The sequence below is a fragment of the Dicentrarchus labrax genome, unplaced genomic scaffold (genome assembly GCF_905237075.1).
Source record: "Dicentrarchus labrax unplaced genomic scaffold, dlabrax2021, whole genome shotgun sequence".
In the NCBI taxonomy this organism is placed as follows: domain Eukaryota; kingdom Metazoa; phylum Chordata; class Actinopteri; family Moronidae; genus Dicentrarchus; species Dicentrarchus labrax.
The window spans coordinates 26,394,830-26,420,051 of NW_026136706.1; the positions used below are offsets into that span (position 1 = coordinate 26,394,830).

The window sequence follows — 25,222 nt, forward strand, 5'->3', positions numbered from 1 at the left end:
GCTACAATGAAGCAGGGTATTATATCTCTTATTCCCAAACCGGATAAAGACCCCCTAATAATAGAGAATTTGCGTCCTATTACTCTCCTAACAATTGATCATAAAATGTATATGCCAACAGGTTAAAAGTAGGGCTAGACATGATTATTGCAGAAACTCAAACAGGTTTTACGAAAAATCAACATATTAGCAGTAACATTGGACTCATTTTAGATTTATTGGACTATGCAAATGAAGTTAACACCGAGGCTGTTATTCTGTTCTTAGACTTTTATAAGGCATTTGATACAATTGAGCACAACTTTCTTTTTCAGTCCCTCAAAGTATTCGGTTTTGGGAATAACTTTGTTGATAATGTCAGTATGTTTTATAAAGACATTAACAGCTCTGTGATAATCAATTTGAACACATCTAAAAGATTTAAAATTAACAGAGGTGTCCGACAAGGCTGCCCTATATCTCCCTTTTTATTTATTTTAGTCACTGAGTTATTGTCAATCAATATAGTAAACAATGTGAAATGGAAGGTATTACATTTTTGGCAGAGAATTAAAAATCTCCCAAATGACACTACACTTTTTTTTAAAAGACAAGAATCAACTCTCTAATGCTATTACTCTAATTATCCAATTTTCTAATGCCTCAGGTCTAAGACTTAATATGTCCAAATGTGAAATTTTGTCTTTGTATAATTCCAATGATTCTGCAATTGAAAATATCCCAGTAAAGACTTCTGTTAAATATTTAGGAATTTTCATAACTAAAGATCTTACAGTTAGGCAACATTTTAAATTTTTTAGACTTCATCTGGAAAAATAAATCGCATAAACTCAAGAAATGTGCACTCTCCAACAGTAAGGCAGAAGGAGGTCTTGAAGTCCTAGATTTTATCGACACTGTCAATCGGGACGCCGCCAGGAATTTTGGGCCCCATGACAAAAAAAAAAAATTGGGCCCCCTCTGCGCAGCTGTTGTCACCACATCTCTAGGACCGAACTGTCCCATCAAAAGCTTTACATAACTCTAATTAAAGGCTTGCAACTGTCTTGCTTCTTGTAGTTCAATACTAGTACTATCACAATATTTACTGCTGGTGATTTGTAAATGCATGCAAGTCTGCAGACAGTATGCAGTTCACTATTTGATGCAAGATTAAAAGCAACCATAAAAAATTTGCTAAAGGTCATCTTTTACAGTCTCAATGTATTTTTATTGTAACATTTCAAAATGGAAAATTCTCTTAACGAAATTAATTATTATTATTAATTATTATTATAATAAAGTCTGTATCTATAGATGTCATTCCATAATTCAATCTAAATGAACGTATCAAACTGGATTATTTTAATATTGTCTGTATCTTACATGCAGGCTCAGGTAAACTACTCACTGTTCCAACTGTCCAGCATCCAGTACAGACAGTAGGTTGTTGTTTTTTTATTTTATTTCATAATGATCATTATGTGAGAAAATAATGGTAAATAGAGCAAGAGAGACAGAAATCCCCACAGACTCTCTGCAATGATGCTAACTGGCCTGTCATTGAACACAATGTTGCTCACCTTCTTCACTGGGACAGGGAGGGGTACAGTTATGGGAGACTGGGGTGCTGCTGACTCATCTGTTGTTAAGTCTGTTAAATGGGGCAGGGACAATGATTTAATATGAATATCTTGCTAAACGTTTCCCTGAACTGATTAAATGGTGATTAAATGTAGGCTAACACTAGTCTGTAGCTGGCTATCTTATTTCACTATGGACATTAAGCCAACAGGTTAATACCACTCACAGACTATAGGCTCCTTTCTTGGTGAAACACTGGGTTACAGATTGACATCCTTGCCTTTGTCTTTCCTCTCTCTCTTTTCTCTCTTTCCTTTTTTGAAAACCAGATGTTGATTCACTATGCAACATTGTGATCATTGTAGTTCTGGCGCATCTACTGACTGCAAACACAGTCATTGATAAGTCCCCAAAACAGGACCAAACCATTTCATGCAGATACAGGGGGGTGGTCGGTCAATATGGATGTTTACTTTTTGGTCAATGGGGATATTTAACTTTTACTCCCAAAAACAAGTAAAAACAAAGAGATCATTAATTTTATTATTATATTTGAAATATATATACTGAATGATGATGGTTTAATAATTTTACATTAGTTTTTACCTATTTTTGGGGCCCCTGTCAGTCATGGGCCCTTGGAATTGTCCTAACTTTTCCCCCCTATATGGCGCCCCTGCTGTCAATACCTTAAAGGTTAACTGGTTGAGAAAGTGTCTCAGAAACCCTGACAGTATCTGGTTTTTCATCCCAAACTACATCTTTAATAAAATTGGAGGTCTTTCCTTTCTTTTGAAATGTAATCTTTTACCTAATAGATTACCAATCAAACTATCAAAATTTCATCAACAAACCTTCCTAGCATGGAAGCTGGCTTTTGTCCACAATTTCTCACCCCACAAGGCTTTCCTCTGGAATAATAGCAATATTCTTATAAGAAACAAATCCTTATTCTTGTTAAAAGGGTTTGAAAGAGGTATCATCCATATCCTCGATTTTTTGGTAATGCTGGTAATATGTTGTCTTATGAACGTTTTATGTCTGTACACAGTTTTCCTGTTCCCTCCAGAGAATTTATATCTGTAACTCGTGCTATCTCAATAGAGTTAATTCAACTTATAAAAAGCCACTTGAGTGACAGTGAATATAAAACTAGTCAACCTGTACTGATGCTGAGTGGAATTGAACTATATCTATATATAATTGAACAGATAGAAAGTGTAATAATAAACATATTCGCCAGTGTTTTCAAAGAATGAATACAGTTGTGCCTAGAGGCAAGTTTTACTGGAGGTCCCAAATAGAGGACATAAACTGGAGAAGAGCTTGGCTTCTACCCCACAAATATTATGCAGTATTTTAAAATGTACTTCTTTAGCCTTGTTAGTTAGATAGTTAGTAGTATTATTGCTAAGTTTATAGATGATGATTCCTGTGCTTTTTGTAATCTTAATACAGAAACAATTTCACATCTGTTTTTTTTACTGCGATATATCTAAAAAGTTTTGGAGTGACGTTGAATCTCCTTTTTTTGATGCTGCTAACTCTGTCTACTCTCTTACCTTTAAAGATGTTAATTGCTACTATGTAACCTAGAAGACAAGGCTCTTGGAACACCTGAATAACTTTGTTATCCTATATGCAAAATTCTTTATTCACAAACAAAAATTTGCAAAATCACTACCTAAATTTGCTCCTTAAATCTCTGATTTTGTTAAATAATAAAAAAAGTAATACCTTACTGAGTCATTATGAAAAGTTTTTCCCTGAAGCCCCTGTTTGAACTATCTATTTTCTATTTATTTATTTATTCAAATTATTTAAATTATTTATTTTAATTTTTCCTCTATCTTTGATTTATTTATTATTTCACCAATGTGCTGAATGTTATTATATACCTTGTAGCTTTGTACATTTAAATTGTTCAATAAAAAAAAAAATACAGTCACAAATAGCACAAAGTTTAATCGTAATAGTGTTTACATCATTCTGACCAAATTTGAAGTCTGGCTGATCAATTCCCTAGGAGGAGTTTGTTAAAATGCAATGGCAAAATGGCCGTCTTCCTGTTTAGTTTGAGGTATGGGTCTGGGTATGGGCTTTTCTGCTTCTTTTATCACGATACACATGCGTATGGATTTTCGTGCATGTTGGTCTTACGCGTCTTGGGGGCTGATTCGGGGGGGGCGCCGCCCGTGTACGGGTACAATTTCATATGTCGTTCTCGAACATTTGAATTTTGTGCAAATTTTCCTGACTTTTCAAGCATATTGCAGCGGCCAAATTAGCAGTTGAAGCCGGATCTAATAATAATAATAATTCCTGGAGATACAATAGGGCCTCCCAGCGGTCGCTGGCTTGGTCCCTTATAATAATATCAGTAATATTAGCAATGCGAGTCAGGCATGACCATGACAGAAGGCTCCACCAGGATCCATGAGAACCTGCGAGACGAGAAAGCACAGGAACTCCGGGGAAGAAGTGAAGTTAGTAACATGCATTAATGGGTGAGTGCAGAAAGAGAGAGGAAGAGAAGAGCTTGGTGCATCATGGGATCCCCCGATGGTCTAGGCCTATAGCAGCATAACTAAGGGATGGTTCAGGACTCACCTGATCCAGCCCTAACTATAAGCTTTATCAAAGAGGAATGTCTTAAGCCTACTCTTGAATGTGGTGAGGGTGTCTGCCTCCCGAACCACAACTGGAAGCTGGTTCCACAGGAGAGGAGCTTGGTAACTGAAGGCTCTGGCTCCTGTTCTACTTTTAGAGACTATAGGAACCACGGGCGGCTGTGGCTCAGAGGCAGAGTGGGTCGTTCCTTAATCGGAAGGTTGTGGGTTCCATCCCCGGCTCCTGGTGCCACATGTCGAAGTATCCTTGAGCAAGATACTGAACCGCAAATTGCTCCTGAAGTACAGGTCCATTTACCATTACAAGTAGCCCTGCATTCAGAGAGCGCAGTGTTCTAGTGGGGTAATAGGGTACTATGAGCTCTTTAAAATATTAAGGGGCCTGACCATGAAGAGCTTTGTAGGTGAGGAGGAGGATTTGTGTGTTCCCCAGGTAAGTGATGCACACAGCCATCGACAAGATGTAAAGGAAAACCAGGCCACCTTCTTCCATTGCTCTGTGGTTCAGTTCTGATGCTTATGTGCCCATTGTAGGCGCTTTCGCATGTGGGCAGGGGTCAGCATGGGCATCCTGACTGGTCTGCGGCTATGCAGCCCCATATAAAACAAACTGTGGTGTACTGTGTGTTCTGACACCTTTCTATCAGGACCAGCATTAACTTTTTCAGCAGATAATCAGTATTATATTGTAGATATCTGATATTTTTTGTTTATACTAGTCAAAATTTTGTTTCATATATCCAGAATGGATGTTCTGGATATAAAAAAATAATGGTGATAATCTTGACCTGGAAAGAATATCACTGTGGATATCTGAAAAGTTATTTTTGCCTAGGAAAGAACTGAATTACAGATGTCTGCAATACATATACAGTCTACGTATTTATTATTACAACCGCTTACAATAGAGCTAGTGCATGATGGGGGGGGGGGGGAATATGAAATCTAGAGTGATGTTTTCTGAAATATAAATGTACTGATTTGAGGGCAGGTTGACGCCAATGATTTTATCTGCAGTCCTGACTGTTTATTGTTCCTGTCCTATTTGGTGGCCAATCCAAACCAGAGACTGATGGATGAACAAAGAATAGACTGAAGATGGTAGAACTGGATCATCCCCGCTCCTCAGGCAGGTTGAACCTTCTGAGCTACCGCAGGAAATACATCATCTGCTGGGCCTTTCTGATGATAGAGTTGGTTTTGGACACCCAATGAGTTTAGTGGTTTAATGAGTTTGTTTAAAATATTTTTTTACTATATCCATTTTAATGTCATTTATTTTCAATATTTAAGCAGTTCTACGGGATCTCCTGGACAGTTGTCTTCCTTCACATACAGGGTATACTAGTGAAAGCCATTGCAGTAATGACGGCTTTGACATAATATTTGGTCAACTGCCTTTTGGTTTTGTGTATCACAACTACTGGAAGGTGTGATATTATAATTTGATGCTCTGTATGTACAGAGACCACTGGGAAAACTTAGCAGGAAGGCTTAGTGGCAGTGCCGTATCCAGACGACGTGTAGACTTGGGATAGCCAAGTATTCCATAATACATTTTGCAACAACCAGTGACAATAAACATTTTGAGCCCAGCATGTACAGACAAGAATATCAATTGTTAAAGTCCTAATGTATCTGACCCATATTCATCTTAATTTGATCAAAGTTTTCTATCTGAATTTAGAATTTAGAGAAGAGTGTTGGCCTTCTCATTTTCTTACACAATCTGTGTCAGGATGTCACTTTTTGACAATGGAACACATCTTACAAAAGATATTCCCTCATTTGGTGTTTTGATGATGGTTGATGATTAAATAAAAGAAAAATTCAATTCATAACAAAAATTATCTCAGGACACTTTTCAAGGCTGTTCTTATAAAATTAATCATTAACACTGCATAATAAATAAATGACTACATATTTGACAGCTATTACAAAATGTGGGATTTGCAGTTTTTATGATCCGCATTTTGAATTAGTTGAAGCTTTCTGACAGTCTTTTTGGGGTGTTTTGTTAAAAATATGAAATATGCAAATGAAAATGTTATTATATAATGGACCATACTATCATATTTTCATCCTTTAAAAGTGCAACTCCCACACTTTGTAATAACCACTAGGATATGTAATAATTTACTGCAATACATGGGGAAATGTATAACTTATAGTGTTCATGCTGTTCATTACAAAAGGCAGTAAATTATTACTAAATGCAGGTGTTATTACATAATGAAGTGAAAATGTATTACATTTTGTTGAGTAATTACATAATGTGGTGTTGTTACACACTGTTTTACACACTTCTCCCAAATTTGTCATGGCTGTTCAGTTGGGTGGTGACTGGTTTGTAGTATAAAAATGTGAATCACATTTTAGGGCCCTTACAGTCAGTGATCTGCTGTGGGTGGGAACATTGTAATCCTGGAAGTGACAGTGTCCATCAGACTAAAATGTTCCATTCCAGGATAAAAGTGATCACCCAGAATAACTTAAACACTGTGTAAAGGTAAATTGTCAGTGTATTCTGGTGGACAAACCATGTAAGCTATGACGCATGTCATTTTTTTGTTATTTACCCCCCAAACTATACACCAATACTGACAAGCTAAAATTCAATGATAATATTTGGCCTGCCAATTTATCAATTAGGCTTGGTAGTTATATTATTATATATCTCAAAAATACTATCACTCAGCTGTGATATTGCATTTAATAAAAAGTGTGTTGATTGACATCATTACATGTTCTACCTTTTATCAACCATGAATATCATACAGTGGTAAAAAAAGACAAGTGCTGATCCTGAAATATTTAAGAAAAAAGGCACACTGTGTATAACCTGCTCTGGAGAAGTTCACACCATATTTTGATGGAAGTCGAAGAGGACAACAACCAATCATTTGTTGGTTAATCGGGTGACAAGTGATAGAAATCAGACGTGTGCTCCCTTGTGATAGTGTGTTTTTGTGTGTCAACACACTCAGTCTTCGTGTGTCAACACACTCAGTCTTCTTGTTGCTCTGTAACAGCTTCGTACTGTGGTGGCCCTCTGTAGAGACAGTAGTGCTGAGTCATGAAGAGGATGTCAAAAACCACAGAGAACAGACCCAGACCAAACTTTGTAGGATCACCAATTATCAGCCTCCATTCGTCTAAGGAGAGACACACTAGTTAGTACAAACAACATGCTCTGGCAGTAAGATATACAGTATACCATTGTGTATGCAGTAGGTGGTAAAAATATTTATTAAATCAGTTAAATTCAATCTTTATGCAAATACTGTCCTCTGCATTCATTTTTTTCCAGGCTAATGACCATATTTTCAATATTTAACCGGTTCTACGGGATCCCCTGGACAGTGTTTTTGGAAAAGGCGGATAAAAAAAAAGAAATCCTTCACATACAAGATATACTAGTGAAATGCCACAGCAGTAAAGATGGCTTGTCTACTTCTGTCTATAACCTGGATTCATCTAGAACAGTTGGTGTAACTGATGGACATGATGGATAAGGAGCAGCTTATTTGGTCAACTTCCTTTGTTAACAACTAAATTACTGCAGGTGTGACATTATGATTTCGTATTGTCTTGTTGGTATTTTTTTTTTCCTACAATGTTATTATCTTCACCTGTCAATTTACTGATTTTCAACAATCTGGCACTTTAAAATAGTTGTGTGTTGTGAGCGGTCCTATCTTAAAGTTCCAGCAAACTAAACTAAGTTTTGTCTTGATATTTATTTTATTTGTGTAGGAGATAAAAGCAGGCAGTAGAATTGACATGGAAATTCTGTTTTAGAATAAACTCTTAAATCTATTATGCTAATACAATGCAGAAGCGATATTATATTAGATAGTTACACATATCTTCAAAACATTCCCAACATAGCAAATGTTAACATGTTAACATGGTGAACATCAACATACTAGGGTTAGACGGAGAAAATCTTTTAGCAGCGTAGTAGCAAGAATGTATATACTGACCGCCTATTGTGAGAGACAGATCCAGGACATGTGATGGGTGGGTGACTATCGCAGGGTCCATTTCAGTCAGGACACTCTTATTCAAAGTTTTAACCATTTTCTAGTATAGTTTCGTTGTGTGGCTCAACAGTAGTTGCAGAAAGATGACCAGACATGCTAAATTTAATCGGATGAACATCAGGGAAGATAATGGTAGGATCTTCATACAAAGGAAATATATGAAATATGAGATAATGTGTAGTGACAAACATGTTGCATTCGCTTTGAATTCATACAAGCGTTCTTTAGCTTCTTGTCTAGATTACGAGACACAGAATCCAGATTCAATTACATATAAGGTCACAGTCACTTCTCATGACACAGGCTGTTGTCATATTAGTGTTCTGTTTATGCTAAATGTAGTGTGTGTTCTCACTCTTTTAAGTTAAGTTGTTAAGTACTATTTCTGAGTGTAATTGTCTGGGAACCTATTACATAATGCCACTCAACTCCACCCGTTGGGAAAGCAAAGCAGCTCTTCATATGCTACACCTGAGAACATCTCCTTCTGCTCCACCCAGACTGCTCACCTGCACCACAACTACTGACAGAACTGTGAGCTGTCCTACATCAGCTTCTGTGAGGACTGATGTATACCAAAATGACAAACCTTGATTCACAGCAAAGCTCAGACAGATAAAGTCGGAAAAGGAAGAAGTACAGCACAGATTATGAAATATCATAAAGTACATTGGATACCGTTGTTGTAAGACTGTAAGATCATCTGTAGAATACTGAGAGTTCCACCAGTGAAGTCCAGCAAAACATTGCCAATACTCCACCCCTCAGTGCTCTGTCTTCGGTAGTTCATGTAAGCCTGAAAAACAAAGAATGAAAAATACAACATAATACAAATACTGAACTGAATTTTGTGGAGTAGCACTGAAGCAGACTGCAGTATACTGCATGCTGTATTGATCAATTTTACAATTAACATGGAACCTGTGAAACTGTATTGCTTCTTGTTAATCAGTGTGTTTCAATATGCAGTTGATAGAAAATATAGAAACATTACACATACACTGTAATGGATACAACAGTCCTGTCAGAGGTGCTACTTTTATGAAATTTAGAATTTAAGTGGCTGACACTGTCAGAAAGGCATTGTAGTTGTTGTAGTTTGTGAAGAACAAGAATGCCATTACTGTAACAGTCTCAAAACACACAAATAACGTAAACAGGAGGTAGTATTTATTGCATGACTACTGTTCTGCAATGCATTACACTGTCTGGGTATTTACATTTTTTGTCCCTGTGTATGTGTACAGCTTACCTGCGGCACATATTTGATCAGAGTGACTGCAAGTTTAATGTAGGAGAAGTAATAGAGGTAATCCAACCAGGTGATTTGTTTGGCTACAGCAACAAACAAACTTATCAAGGCAAATGTCCAGCCAATCAGCAACAAGAACAAGGCTGTCCAGGAGACCTTCTGACCCCCCCTCTGGAAGAGAAAGAAACAGAGCATTACACACCGATACATTGTCTGGATATCCTGTCAGTTCCAAACACTCACACACAAACACATGTGACCAAATCAATTACTTAAGTAATTCCAAAGATGCTCACTAATTCAAATTGCCTAGAGTCTGTATTTTTTGTGTGCTCTTAAATGACTGTCAATGAAAGTCAACACTTCCTGCTGATGTTTTACTATATTTGTTTGACATTATATGATAGTCACAGCAGGAGAGACACAGGAAAGGCAGGTGAGATAGAGGAGGACTCTGCCTACCCCCAATGTCCACCCTATATTATGTATCAAGGCTGAGAGAGAAGAGGCATCATCAGTGAATTAAGTGGGAGAGGACCCAGCAGTCATTTTTTATTCTGGAGCTATAAGCCAAGATCCTTTGTATCTGTACACAGTAAAACCATTTCAGATTCTGAATACTTTTGACTTGAGATACATTTTCTATCACAAGCTTCTCTACATTACACACACCTCATAGACAGCAGCCTGGGTAACGTAGACCAAACACAGCAGGACAGCATGGAGACTGAAGAAGACATCATTAGCATTGACAGGGTTAATTCCATTCGGGTTCCTCTTCAGAAACTCCTCCTACAGGACAGACACATGGCAGCTTAACAGACAAATATACTGTTCATGTAGGCGGCTGTGGCTCAGGATGGAGACTGGGTCGTCCACTAATTGGAAGGCTGATGTTCATGTGTATAAACAGTAAAATGCCTTTTTAAAAAGGATGAATTTACCTTTATATAAGGCACCCAGAACAGCCCTATATTGAAGACACTGTAAGCGATGAAGCCAGTTAGGTTGAGAGCCAGGAAGTCAAAGTTGAGACCTACAACACTGAATACAAAGTATTATTTGCCTGTCAGTTTAATTTGCTAATTTTTTTCTGCATTTGCAGATCAAGCCTAATTAAACATATAAGAAAGAGAGAGAGAGAGAGAGAGAGAGAGAGAGAGAGAGAGAGAGAGAGAGAGAGAGAGAGAGAGAGAGAGAGAGAGAGAGAGAGAGAGAGAGAGAGAGAGAGAGAGAGAGGGGGCTCAGAAAGAGATGGTTCTAAATCCCATGAGACCAGAAGTAAAGCAAAAGATTGAAGAAATACCACCAAAAATATATTTAGAAGCAATTTCTAAATTGATTGATTTTCTAATAACAATCGATTATACTGCAATCAAAAGCACACACACACACACACACACACACACACACACACACACACACACACACACACACAGCAGTGATGGGGCTGCAACGTTAACAGCGCCCCCCATGAGCAGGCTTGGGGTTAGGATGCCTTGCTCAAGGGCAACTCGGCAGTGCACATGAGGTGGCACCTCTCCAGCTACCAGTCCACACTCCATATTGTGGTCTGTGGGATTTGAAGCGGCAACCCTCCGGTTCCCAAGCCAAGTCCCTACACACTGAGCTACTGCTGCCCCAATGCTCCAAAAACACTTAAACACATAAATCCGTATGTTAACACTGTCAGGGTAAAGGTGCTCACATTTGTAATGGTTAGAGCAGGAGTAGTTAACCTTTAAAAAAATAACATTTTGTTATATCGGCTGAAATGCTCTATATCCTGACAGCAGTACATGGGACACATAATCTGTCCTCTGGCTCCTCCTAGAGTTGCTAATTGCATTTGCGATAATTCACCACGCCTGAAAGAAAACAACTAAAGTTAAAATGCCACAGTCACCCATTCGTACACATTCATACACTGATGGCAGAGGCTGCCATGTAAGGTACCAGATGCTCATCAGAAACAGAAACTAAGGGCATTCATACATATTCATATGTTGCGGGAGGAGCTGGGGATCGAGCCGCTAACCTTCTGATAAGTGGATGACTTCCTGAGCCAAAGCCACCGCAAAGAAAATATGATTGATAGTCGCAGGTCATCAATTTCCGATTTTGGGAATGAGATTCAACAATCAACTATCCTCAAGACACTAACCAAAACAGTCTCTTTATCTTACTCGTCTCTGATTGGTTGTTTTCATTCAGGTCCTGGGGATTCTTGCAAATGCCATAAGGAGCACTACTCTGTCTTATCTTTCTCATGTACAACTGTCAGAATACAGTGGAAGTTTCAGCAAATATGACAAAGTTATTTTTATAAAAAGTTACCAACAGCAGCTTTACATTTTTGGGATATAACTCTTCTGTCTCTACTTTGCCTTGGTTCACAAGCCACTGGCAAAATAACACTACATTCTTCTGCACAGATTCCCACAACAAGTATATGTCAGACCTGTGGAAAACACATAGATCAGAACTTTTAGCCTTCATAGTTTTTTTGCTTAGCCCCTGTGGCTTATTTTGGGACTCAAATGTAATCATTACTGCAAAACTTTCAAAATGTAAACATTCAAACTACTTTTTACTATGACAATAACTCCCCATTGACAACTACAAACAATGTGCTGTAGATAGAACATAAAGCATGATTAGCTGGCCTATTTTTAGGCTTAAAATTATTCAGAACCTCTTGTGTACATTTTCTGCTAGTTTGAGCAAGAGGATATTTGAGTGAATCTGTATGGAAAATGGAGGAATGAAACAAAGGGGAGAGGACAGATTGAACCACTACCTTTTCCTCTTCCAGTTTTCCCAGGCTTGTGGATAGAAGGACACTGACCAGGCCAGAAAGTAAATCCAGCCAATCACCTCACTGACTATTGACAGGATGTTGCTGTGGACGACCAGAAAGCGGATTCTGACAGACAAACTAGAGAACAAAGAATCAGGTTTACAAACACAAAGAAACTGGACAGTGGCATCATCATCATCATCATTATAACTTTGAAATGTTTGTTCTCATGTCATTTGAGCCTACCAATCCGACCAATACCCGTAGTTTTTGTCCAGCATCATTAGCTCTTTGTACACTGATGCTGAATGTATTCATGTAATCTGATAAAAACAGTCTAAACTGGGCTCACCAGATTAGCCAGTATGACATGTGCCTTGCTCAACAAAAACATCTGGGGAATTGAAAACAGTGTTCTGTGGTCAGGGTTGAGGCATTGTGTGGACATAACGGTAGCCCTTAGACCACCAACTCATCTTGGCTAACTTCTTTTCTAAATGAACACTGGAAGAAAGGCAGAGCATTTCAAGAATGAGGATAAAGGGAAGCTAACTCTGCGAAATCAACTACATATTATCGTAGTCTCTTACAGCACATTTTCCATCTTATGTTAATATTTTCTGTTCTACAATGTTAGCTGTCACTGCAGCACTGTCCACAAGAAAAACCCCTGTTCATTAATTGCACTTCCGGATTAAAGCGATTCCTATTGTCACGTTCGATTGTCAGATGTAACAATGAAAGAGGGGGAAAAATAGGTCTTCTGTCAGTGTTGTGTCTTTGCTGATACCCACCTGTTGAGGTCTGTGTGGTTGCTAAGCATGTATGTGGTCACCTGTCCAACATCATGGGATGTCACACTGAAAGTGACTGAGGTTGTGTCCACTGGCAGAAACACCTAAATAAACATTACAAACCCAAGAGGTTTTATTCAATAACTTATTGGTAAATGGTAAATGGATTGTACATATATAGCGCCTTTCTAGTCTTTCGACCACTCAGTGCACTGTACACTACATGCCACACTCACCCTATTCACACACATTCAAACACTGATGGCAGTGGTTAAGTAACTGATCAAACAGATTCATTCTCTTCTACTAACGCGCAAATTAAATGATTACATGCCTGATTTTAATTGCATGCATAATATATGTCCACAAACACAAATTCAACAACTGCAAGCTGTACAGGCAGCTGCCAGCAAAAAGCAAAACAAAGGGAGATGCAAAGAATGTGTAGCAAGTCATGTTGTCACAACTAGTTAGCAGGGCAAGACATACTATTAGACTGGGTGCAGTCAGTCTTTAAAGTGGCTTGGAGTGAATTGCATCAGGTGAAATGATTAGAACACAGACAATCAAAGTTCATAGATACATAAACACACACAACTTACATCTGGACATGCCCAGAAGAGAGTATGTTTAACTGTTGCAATTTGCAGCACAATTGCTTTTAAAAATTTGGTTGTGTGTTACCTGCTCAGGCAGTGTGATTACAGATGAGTAGTTCCGTTTGGAGCTATAGGTTACATTGAACTGAATCACAGCTGACTGGTTGACAGGGGAACTAGAGGAAGATACAAAAATTCCAGTCAGAACAACACTGATACTGACAGCTGCTTTTACAAACTATGGAAGCATTTCAACGGTTCAACACACATTCATAAATAACTTTCAGTTGTGATGGTCTTTGAATTACACTGACCAAATTTAAAGTCAATCAATCAAATCCCTAGCCTATTTCCTGTTGTGTTTGGCGTACGGGTCTAAGAGGCTTTTTTGTTTGTGTAGTCATGATACACGTGTACCAGTGGTTGCTGCTCGGGCCCTAATAAGTATGTATATTTGTATAATCATGACAGGTTATACAAATTGCAACTAACTAGAAGGTAATGCCACATATTTGCAAATTGCTATTTGCCATCGAGTTAGATCCCACTATCTCTCCACTACCCCCAAGAATACTGACCAGAGCAAAGTAGGGCAGCACACTTAGTTAAAATGTTATCAAAATTGCAAATCCTGTTCTGCAGGTATAAGAAAACATGTTTGTTTGGTACAGACCCTGATTAATGTCCATCATCGTGGTTTTAATGGTTGTTTCAGTGAAAATGAAAAAATTGTGATGCAAAAAATGATAATTCCCACTAATTGAGAATCATAATGCAATAGTAATATCTGTCAGAATAATTACATTATGTTTTTTTTTTTACCATATCCTAAAGTCCAAAGCAGTACATGCATTTTTTTTGGTACAATGTTTCTGAAAAGTGTTTCTGTGGTTACCCTGAAGTAATGATGATGTTGGCTTTAGAGTTTTCCTCAAGTGTAACAGCATCAGGAGCAGAAAAGAACACTCTGGACTCTAGAGGACAGACAGACAAAGTCAATCCAAGATGTTCTCCGAAGCAAAGAGTACATAGTTTGACATCAAAAGGTAGTATGAACTGGCATCATTATAAAGCATATTTATTTACAAATTTATCCTTGTCATAATAATCAGGTTACTGCTTCAATGGCCACTGAACATGTTCAGAATCTGTACATCTTGAACATCTTCCAAGTCAAAATATAGTCATGTTCAACCTTTTTTGAAAACCCACCCAGGCCCCTTTTCCACCAAATTAGTCCTGGATCTTGAACCAGTTCCATTCAAGACTCTTGGAACCTTGGTGCTATTAAGCAAACCTGAACGCGTTTCCACCAGCTTTCAGTGGAATCATGGTAATTGAATGCATTATCAAGAGAGGGCGCTGCATAATGGACAAAGACCTGTAGAATATGACCAACCACATTGGTTCCCAAGAAAAACCTACTGTTTTTTTTGGCTCCAGCTAGGAATCTATAAGGCATATCTGTCAACGAAATAGCCTCATTGAAATGTTTACAGTAAAGCCAGTGGATTCAATATAAATAGGCATAAACAGTCAGTCACCAGAGATGATGGTCAGCGTCCACAGGAGCAGCAGCTGAGTAGGTAGCCATCTCTTTGCCAAGCCCAGACCAGACATCTTGGCAAAATGTTGGATACTGCCCACCCAAGGGACAAAGCACACAAAGCATCATAGCAAATAGACAGAGCAATCCCATTCACATGTGTAAAATAATTGAATAGCTAATTCAGGTACTGCACATAAAGCTACCAGTGGAAATGCATAAGAGCTGTAATTCTTGAGTCATTTTAACAAATAGAGTCCAAGTTATATGTTAAGTTATACGTAATAACCTTATATGTAGGCCTATGTGATACATCGTCATAACATTTTTAGAGACCCAAACCCAATTTAACGATAAGTGTTGTTTTACAACAAATCATTATTTTATCCATTTGGTCTCGGAGAATGAGTTAAATATATAGAAACATGTAAGTCATCGTACTAAGAAGCATACTAAAGGAGCTTAATGCTTGAAAGCCTGCCTATGCTTTGTATAAACCCGTAAAAAAAAAAAGTTAAACTTACAGCAGTGGTTATTTCGACTGCTTCCTCACCGGCCTGTCACAAGACTAAAGCTTCTTCTTCTTCTTTCACTTCTTATAGGAGCTTTAACGGCAGCTAGCATCCTTATATGGCGTTGCTGCCATCTTCTGGAGTTCGTTAAGTCCTACAGTGTCATATTTTTCTTTAGGAAGCTCAACAAACATCAACATCACACATAGTTGATATTTTGACAATTGGGATTGGGTTGGGATTTCAAAATTGGTTATTTTTGCCCATCTGAGTGGGGAAGTTGGGTTTTTTTTTAGGATATGAGGAGTGAGGAAGCTGAGAAGCTGTTCTGGTTCTGTCTGTACTGCAGAAACATGGCAGTTCAGCGTCACGGACTACATGGAAGGCGACACATGGAAGGTAGTGAAAAACAGCTCATTCTAAGGTAACGAAAACAACTATTCCTATATGCAGATGAATATAAGCTAATTAAAATATACCTGTGAATATTATTTTCCATTTATGCCAATAAATCCTATTTTCTTCATTCAGTGGGGAAAATTTCCAGCAATAAAACGAACGGAACGGAGAGGGAAGTGTGTGTTGTTATGTTTATTTATTTGTTGTTTGGAAAGCACTTTGGATCTCTGTGTCAAAAAGGTGCTATATAAATAAAGTTTTACTTACTTACTTACATTTGGTCGGCATTGTTAGGGATCCTTGATTTGCCGATTATTATGGCAAGGATTCACATGTAGCACGCTTGTCAGCTTAACATTCATTACTTGAACTCTACTTGTATTTGATTAACTTTGACAAAGATTAATTTACAGAAAAAATATTTATTATGCGAAAAATTTATTTTAAATCTTTTAATTTTGTTTGGGACTTTTTGGGTACATAAATGCAAATGGTCTAAATGAAACCTATTCCTATATAATAATCCTATTTTTTATTTAAATATGTATGTACCCCTTTTCTTTGTCTCGTTATTTTTTCTTTCCTTCTTTGTAGTTTTATTCCTCATATTTTTGTATCTCTTTATGGTCATGAAAAAAAATTTTTTCAAACCGACAGCATGGAACAAGTCTTTGCATTGTTTCAGTAAGACATTTACTCTGTGAACTCCAGTGCTTGACTTTCTTCTTAAGCGCTTCCGGTTTCCTGTCAGGTTATAGAACTGCTCGGCCACTCGGCTTTTGTCACACAATCAACATACAAGACTTTATTTACTGATTTCCTAATCGCGAACATGATTTTAATGAAGCTTTGTACGCCATTGTTATCAAGGTAAGACTCGAAGACTAATGTTTGGAAGCATAGCATGCTTGCTAAGATAAGTTGGGGGGTTGTGTTTGTTTGCTCAAACGTTCTGTAAATGGAGAGGAAGGCTCATGTTTAATAGATTATTGTCCTATGATACATTGCTACATGCTAACTTGCTAACTTTACATGACGGCGAATATGCTCCGAAACTCGGGGGTAAGTCAAGCAGGAATAAGTCTGTAGACATTTGTCTTTCTCTTCTATATGACAGGAGCCCTCGCCATACTCGTGTCAGAACTTGTTTAATTGCTTATTGTGAAATTATACAAGATAGCCAACTTTATAACGTTACGTGACGGCGGGAGGTGCTCTACCTCTAACTTACATGAAGGAAACAGACTTAAGTGAGTGTTAATCAAAAAAGTAATGTTTTGTTCATTTCTCTTTCCAAAGTAATATTATTACTTTGCTTATTTCTCCCTGACAACAGTTATTAGTTATATTACTAGTTATTACTTTTATAACTACTAGTTATATTACTACTGTCAGGACAAAGTGTAAGCTTGAATTGTTGGATTTAAAATTAGTAGGGGGGTGCCATAAAAGTAATGTACAGAAAATTATTATCATTAGTTACACTACAATTTATAAGGGGAAGTAATATGATTACTGCATCTGACATTCACAGTGTATTTTATGTGTGTGGAAATGGTTGTATGTATGTACGGGCAGGAGTGTTTGCCCTGTGATCACCCAAACAGGTTGCCTGTCACCGTTACCACTCCGTGCACACACTGCAGGACATGGCCAGGCTTCATTGCTCCACACTCAAATTCCTCAGCTCAACTCCAACAGGACGTCAGTGGTGCGCTGTGGCCGGCAGAATTATGAGAGACAGTACTCTGTGATGCTGGTCCGACCTGATGGATCTACAGTCAATATAAGATACAAAGAACCCAGACGCATCCTCATGGTTAGTGCACTATCTCCTCCACTCCTTGCTACATTTCTATACAGCACTTTTTACTTATTTGTGAGAAATACAATTTAAATATCTCATTAATATGAGTTGTACATTCAAATTCTTAGAAGCTACTGTGTAATCAGAGGAAGAAAAAAAGCACACGCCCAAGACGGCTAGAATTTGTCAAAATGCTACCCCAACTGGCAAACAGTTAGGCCTCTGGCCCTTATGTCTTGAAAAAACACATCATATTTAGGTTCAAAGCATCTCTAATATCACCATAGTGAGTGTTGGTTCCTCAACTGTGCCATTAATTCGGGAAATCATATTGTACTGTTTGAAGAGAACAACAGAGAGTTTCCCTTGGTCACATTTAAATCCTCTGTTGTGGGTGGCCAATGGGCATATCAACAGGAGAGTCATATAGAAGCATCTCTTATATCAATTCTGCACTATAAAGTGTCTTTGTGTCCTCTTTATTATTGATGAAAGCCCCTAAATTATTGTAATTTTGTCAGACTTGCAAGACCCCAAACAACAAAACAATAAGGTGCACTGGTCCATATGTTAACTGATATTTCATGTTTTGTAAGTTTATTGGTGTGTTCTTTGTGTTTTAAAAGATGGCAGTCAATCTGTCCACTCTGTCTGAAGAAGAACGTCGAGCTCGACTGAAAAAAAGAGAAGTGAAGAGGACGAGAAAAGCGACATCATTCCACTTTGAAGATGACTTCAAAGCTGACAAATACAGCCGCTTCTGGATGAAGAAATAAGTTATTTTGTGTTTTACCACAACTGGAGATGCATCTTTAAAAATCTGACTCTTCAGTTAATAAATTGTTTTAAAGCTGTGTATCTGTGTGGTGAATTAGTAGTCTAGGCAGAATTTCTTAAAATTTGCTTATTTAAAGTGCTGGAGGCATTTTGTGATTATTTATATTATACAACATTTCGGAGGGTATTAAGGGGTGCTGAATCCAAATCTTCTGTATATGAAGCTCAAAAATGTCCCAAAATGCCTCAAAATTGAGAAATTCAAAATGGCTGCCACTACCAGGCTGAAGTCTATTTTTCAGTATATCTTTGATTAAACAAGGTACAAACATGAAATAAATGTGCTTTTATTAAGTTATTATTATTAATATTATCAGGCTACTTTTACTTAGTTTGTAATTTGTTTTGAGGTAAAATGTGTCAAATGTGCTGTAATGCACTCCCCAACCTTTGCCCTCCCGAATATCACCCCACCCTGCCCCCAAGCTGAGCCTTTCTCACACTTCTCAGAACGGCTGATCGGAAACATAAGATAGCTAACAGGTAAAGTCATGTCCAGTGTATATTTTCATAATGTGACATGTTTTCATAAACATCCCAAGGGGATCAATAACGTATCTATCTATCTATCTATCTATCTATCTCCGAGTTTAAATAATTGCAGTATATATTTTAGCATTTTTGATAACTAAAAGAAGCCTAACTAGCTAATTTTAGCCAGCTAATTGCTAGGATTAGCTAATGTTAGTGGCTAGCTTACAAATGTCGCCTTAGACTTCTAAGCATACGTCAACACCGCCGCCATCTTGGAGCAGGGTTCTGATGCGCCAAATCAGTTTACCCGCATTCAGATCAGCTTTAAAGATGCTGGACTTCTGTGCTGCCAATTGATGTTCGAACGAAAGAAATTGAAAAAACAAACAGCAAGGGATAACATTTCACAGGTGATAATGTGTTTTATGATATGTACGAACAACAATGTTACGAAAGTATATTTCTGGTTTCGAAATTATATTGTTTCAGTCTCATGTTTCAGTATATATATCTATGGTTGGTTCGATACTTCTGTGGTCTTGAAAAAAGGAGACAAGGAAAATATAGTTTGATAGTAAATGATATAGAAATCACAGAACCAAAATTAATCTCAGAAATCAGCTTTACAGCTCTAAATTCTCTAATGAAGACTGCCATACATTCTTAAAGGATATAGAAAAATATATTCCCAAAGTTGAAGATAACTTTAAACAAACATGTGATAGTCAAATAACAATTACTGAAATGGACAGAGTAATTGGCCGCCTATGTCTTAACAAGGCACCGGGCTCGGACGGACTTACAGGAGACTTTGATCGACATTTCTGGGAAGATATTAAAAAACTGTAGTATTCCTGGAAATATTTGAAACTTGTATACTTCCACCCACAATGAGACATGGGCTCATCATCTCAATTCCTAAGCCCGGCAAAGACCCCAGATTCATAGAAAACAGAAGGCCTATTACTCTTAGAAACTCTGATTATAAATTACTCACCTATATTTTCACCACTCGTCTTCAGACAGGAATTTCAAATCTTATTGCAGAAACACAGTCTGTTTTTTTAAAGGGAACATCAATCCACAATAATATAAGGCTGGTAATGGACATTATTGAATATAGAAATCAAATTGAACATGATGGTTTTCTTTTTAGATTTCTATAAAGCGTTCGATTCCGTAGAGCACCCATTTATCTTCCAAGTTCTTGAACATTTAGGTTTTGGAGTCAATTTTAGGAATTTAGTTGGTGGATTATATCAGAATATCAACAGCTGTGTCATGCTACCTTGTGGCACCACCCCCAGTTTTAATGTTAATGTGGGAATTCCACAAGGTTGTCCCATTTCACCATATTTATTCATATTAGTCACAGAAATGTTAGCAATTTACATTAAAAATTGTAATGAAATAAAAAATTTAAATGTCTTAGGTACCGATATTGTCATCAGCCAACTTGCGGATGACACAACACTTTTTGTACAAGACAGACACCAAATTCCAATAACAATTGAAAAAATAAAAAAATTCTCCAAAGTTTCAGGGTTAACTCAAATGTGAACTATTTGCAATTCATGAAACAACTCTAAAAGACATCTGTAACATCCCTATCAAGTCGGAAATTAAATACCTTGGAGTACACCTAACAAAAGACCAAAAACAAAGTCAATACTTGAATGTAGAAAAAAAAAATAAAAGAGAGTAAAGCCAAATTAAATTTATGGCTCCAAAGAGAGCTCTCAATATTCGGCCGAATTTACCTAACCAAGATGGAATGTTTATTAAGGTGCATTTACCCAGCCTACTCTAATGCCATTTCAAATAAACTAATCAAATCTATTAACCAAATTAATCTGAATTTTATTTGGAGAAACAAGCCACACTATATGAAAAAAAGCAATATGGTTAAAGAAATTAAAGATGGTGGTTTAAAAGTTATTGATTTTGATTGCCTTAATGGAACCTTAAAAATTAATTGGCTGAAATCTTGGCTCAAACATAGCAACTCATTTTGATACTGTGTCCCAAATTCCCTATTCAATAAGATTGGAGGTTTAAAATGTCTTCTTATGGCAGACTTCAACATCGACAAATTACCTATACCATTGTCAGAGTTTCATAAACAAATTCTATTATATTGGAAAATGCTATATGTGCATAACTTTTCACCTCACACTACTATGCTTTGGAATAATAGATATGTTTTATACCGAAATAAATCATTATATTATCAGGATTGGTATGAGAGGAATATATGGTTTGCACTAAACATAAATTCAACCCTTCCAAGTCAGACTTTATTAAATTACAAAAAGCACTTCCTAATGGATTTATATTTCTAACAAAAAATATATTGGCCCACCAATTTATAATACCACAACTGGGCCCATTGTCAATACAGGGGATTTTAATCCTGGACAAAAAATGTAACAATCATTTTATAAGAAACTGCCTCACTGAAACATTGTTCCCCGGTAGACAAAACAAAAATAATATCCTACATAAATTTGATAATAAATCAATTGATAAACTAAGAACAATGTACCTAAAATTTCCTATACCCCCCAAAACGAAAGAAACACACTTTAAAATTATGAACAACATTTATCCTTCTAAAGAATTACTTAGACTACGCTTTAATATCGGTGACAATTTATGCACATTCTGTGAAAATGACATTGAAACCACGGACCATATCTTCTTCTCATATGATATAATACAAACATTCTGGGTTAACATTCACAATTGGATCAAACAAAAAATTGTTTTATTTCCAGCTGCTATCTCTAGAGATGATGTCACTTTCGGTATGATCTTACAAAACAAAAATGATGAACTCTGTTGCAATGTAATCCTTTGTCTAGCCAAATTTTTCATTCACAAGAATAGAGTTATGAAGTCATCACCCAAATTTATTGTCTTCATGAATGAATTTAAATTGTACATGAAATCTCTAAAACTTCTAACAGAAATTAAGGCACAAAAATTATATGAGAACTTAAAGAATTTTCCCACTGAAATGGATAGTTAAAATTGACTTGAATCCCCCTTATGAAAGCAATGTTTATTCTATTTTATATATATTTTATTTTTGACTATTTATTTTGAGATGTTTATTTTCATTTTATTTCAAGTGCTCCTAATTTATTGTATTGAAGCACTAATGTGCATGTTGTTATTGTGAGCTGGCTTGCACTAATGTTTGATGATGTTCACCTGGCATTCTCTTTACACTTGTGAAATGTATGTACTATGAAAAGTGCCAGAATTGTTTATTGTTTATTTTTATACTTTTTCAATAAAGCTAAAAATAAAAAAATAAAAAAAATCTATGGTTGGTTCAGCGACGTTTTCAAAATAAAAGCACGGCCGTCAAAAAGGTACTTCGTGAAATATTGAGCTGTGAAGCCTTTAGGTCGGATTTTTTTGTGATTGTCATTAGATATGAGTACAATACAGGTTTTAAAGCAAATACACATACTATTAAGTGGAAGAATAATAAAACTACGCCTTCTAGTACTAGGCATTACATTTTGAAGTAGATTATGATAATATCAAAAGCTTAAATTTTCTCTGGACTCGATCATAAATACACGTCTGTCAGTTGGAACAAACCAAAAAACTAAAAAATCGCTTGAGATTTTGACTATTTATGGTGATTTTATTTTTGTTAGATCTTTGCCTAACATTAGATTGATGCTAATGCTTAAAGGAGGGTGGATCCCCGCTGCAAGATGGCGTTTCTATTGACGCATTCGTTCCAATGAACAGCAGTAGTCAAGGCGACATCTAGTCAGTATATATATCTATGTGCAGAGGTTTCCAACCTTTTGACTGCTGAGGCCCAAATTAAATTCTGAAACTCTTCCACAGCCCACCCAAACTTTTTGGTGCAAAAGTGGGTCAGTGCAATTAGCACGCTAGCGCGATTAGCTAGATAGCATCAAAGTCAGTAAACTTAACACACTTGCTTTTACACTGACTGATTGGAGCAAAGACTGTTTAAATTTATTTCATTTAATTTATTTGAATGTAAATGTCTTTGGGTATTGTTCTACTTGAATCATTCAATACCTTTTAGTAATCCTTCATGATTTTTTTAATTTTATTTTTCTATTGAAAGGCCTCCCACCCCACCTGCTATACCTCTGCGGCACACATGTTGGGAACCACTGTCTTAGACGTGGTCACACCCCAGATTCAACAATCTCTGCTTGGTGCAGAACACCTTGGACAGGCACAAATGTGTTTGAGGACAAATGTCTGTCTGAACCTCCAGATAGTGACCAGCACTTGGATCTGAAGCCACCCATTCGAAAGAACAAAGCCAAAACATTTGCCTCTTTGTATGAAGTCGTGCAACTTTCCAAGAACAAGCAAAACATCATCAAAGTGGACAGGCAGATTCTACAAAGGCTCATCACAGCTTACAGAGCAGGTCGCAAGGTAGACCTGGAAAATATTCTCCAGCATGAACTCATGCCCATCCCGCCATCTCTGGCCGCAACTAACGGCAGTCTACATTCCACCAACAAATCTGTTTTATCCTGATCACATCCTGATCTTCCTCCAGTGGATGAAATGGGATGGATGCACAAGGAAGGTCAATTAGTGCCACAGCTAATGTCTCTGCCACCTATGCCTAAAGCCTGCTGGGAGTTCACTTCTGTGGGTGTACAGGATGCCTCAGCCAACGCTACAGCTGCAGTTATGTGTATTTTGAGTTAGCTGATGTTGATCATTGTGTAAAAGAATGTACAAATATGATAGACTGATAGAGTATTCCAATGTACCTGTACTTGTACTGGTTGTAATCTTTCTATTCTATTCTGTTTAATCTATTCTATTCAGAATGAGTCGCATGGAATGTATAGACGCATGCAACTGCAGGAAACTTGACAACACTTGCTAGAACATTGAAGAGGACTGCGAATAAGCTGTCACTGTAACTTCTACTGGGATATAGTTCAATGAATATCACCATGACCCATGGATCTTCCTGCTTTTGGATCTTATTTGATTGACAACTTCTTTATCACTAATGACCACCCTTTTCTCTATACTTGTGTGATTTTCAAGCTGATTATTGACACTTGATCTAAATCAGGACAGGATGTTAAATTCCCCATGTGTGAAAACCTGTGAACATTTAATTAAAGTTTGTAACTTTTTGTATTTGTTTGTACATTTGACCTCAAAACTAAATACAAAGTAAGTAAATGAAGCCTGATAATATCAACAATAATAGTAATAATAATATTAATAACTTATATTAATAAGTAATTATTCATTGTTAAAAACAACTATTTTTGCAATATCTAAGCAGTTTCTTCACATTACTTCTCAAATCTGAATATGGCATCGAATTGCCCATGTAGGAAAACTTAGATAGATTTTAGCCTGGCGGTGGCAGCCATTTTTAATTTCTCAATTTTGAGGCATTTTGGGAAGCTTTGAGCTTCATATACAGCAGATTTGGATTCAGCACCCCTTAATACCCCTACAAATGTTGTAAAATATAAATAATCACAAAATGCCTTCGGGGTTCTGATTTTGTGAAAATTGACCCTGTCTGGCTTGTTGACCAACAAATGCCCTGGTTGACAGGCCATGAAAAAAAACAGGCAACATACTGATGTGTTGCAGCAAGCAGGACCTTGTCATCTCTCTATTATAGAAGACATGTTAATAAAGCTCTACTCCACAGATATTTTTGGTTAACTCCTCTTGGGAGTTTTTGGCTTAACACAGGGATCTCAAACTGGTGGGCCATTTCAGACCCTCCAAACCCCTCCCTCCAGCCCATGACATGATGTCAAAATAATTTTTTTGCATCAGAATGTTATGCTTTCTTGTAGTACTCAAATGTTGTAATGGCCCTTCTACAAGATGACAATACCAGCAGTGGCCCCATGCCAATTTGAGTTTGAGATCCCTGACTTAACAAATTGATGGAATCTGAG

The 25,222-nt window shown here is 37.1% G+C and overlaps 2 protein-coding genes across 3 annotated transcripts; one reads left to right on the forward strand and one right to left on the reverse strand.

Moving 5' to 3' along the window:
- Positions 1 to 6,887: 6,887 nt before the first annotated feature.
- ctns (cystinosin, lysosomal cystine transporter) lies at positions 6,888 to 15,863 on the reverse strand. The gene is made up of 11 exons (XM_051403319.1): positions 15,755 to 15,863; positions 15,229 to 15,323; positions 14,580 to 14,658; positions 13,770 to 13,860; positions 13,086 to 13,189; positions 12,292 to 12,429; positions 10,436 to 10,535; positions 10,164 to 10,283; positions 9,492 to 9,662; positions 8,918 to 9,035; positions 6,888 to 7,348 (listed from the first exon to the last, which is right to left on the reverse strand). Exons 2-11 carry the CDS (start codon positions 15,302 to 15,304, stop codon positions 7,200 to 7,202), a joined length of 1,146 nt encoding a protein of 381 aa, XP_051259279.1. The 5' UTR covers positions 15,305 to 15,323; positions 15,755 to 15,863; the 3' UTR covers positions 6,888 to 7,199.
- Positions 15,864 to 15,926: 63 nt separating this feature from the next.
- mrpl55 (mitochondrial ribosomal protein L55) lies at positions 15,927 to 18,802 on the forward strand. Of its 2 annotated transcripts, none has more exons than XM_051403417.1 (3): positions 15,927 to 16,166; positions 17,720 to 17,960; positions 18,575 to 18,802. In XM_051403417.1, exons 1-3 carry the CDS (start codon positions 16,042 to 16,044, stop codon positions 18,722 to 18,724), a joined length of 516 nt encoding a protein of 171 aa, XP_051259377.1. In that variant the 5' UTR covers positions 15,927 to 16,041; the 3' UTR covers positions 18,725 to 18,802. The 2 variants fall into 2 exon arrangements, with proteins under 2 accessions (XP_051259377.1, XP_051259378.1); XM_051403418.1 differs by lacking the exon at positions 15,927 to 16,166 and adding an exon at positions 16,751 to 17,011.
- Positions 18,803 to 25,222: the final 6,420 nt, after the last annotated feature.

Bases quoted from the DNA above. Each gene is read 5' to 3' on its own strand.
- mrpl55 (XM_051403417.1), top strand. From the start codon at position 16,042: ATGAGGAGTGAGGAAGCTGAGAAGCTGTTCTGGTTCTGTCTGTACTGC. The intron at 16,167-17,719 runs GTAACGAAAACA...ATGTACGGGCAG, and splicing joins GAAAAACAGCTCATTCTAAG to GAGTGTTTGCCCTGTGATCA. The intron at 17,961-18,574 runs GTTAGTGCACTA...GTGTTTTAAAAG, and splicing joins AACCCAGACGCATCCTCATG to ATGGCAGTCAATCTGTCCAC.
- ctns (XM_051403319.1), bottom strand. From the start codon at position 15,304: ATGTCTGGTCTGGGCTTGGCAAAGAGATGGCTACCTACTCAGCTGCTG. The intron at 10,536-12,291 runs GTAGTGGTTCAA...CTTTGTATTCAG, and splicing joins GAAAACTGGAAGAGGAAAAG to TGTTGTAGGTCTCAACTTTG. The intron at 9,036-9,491 runs GTAAGCTGTACA...TTTGTTTTTCAG, and splicing joins TGATCAAATATGTGCCGCAG to GCTTACATGAACTACCGAAG.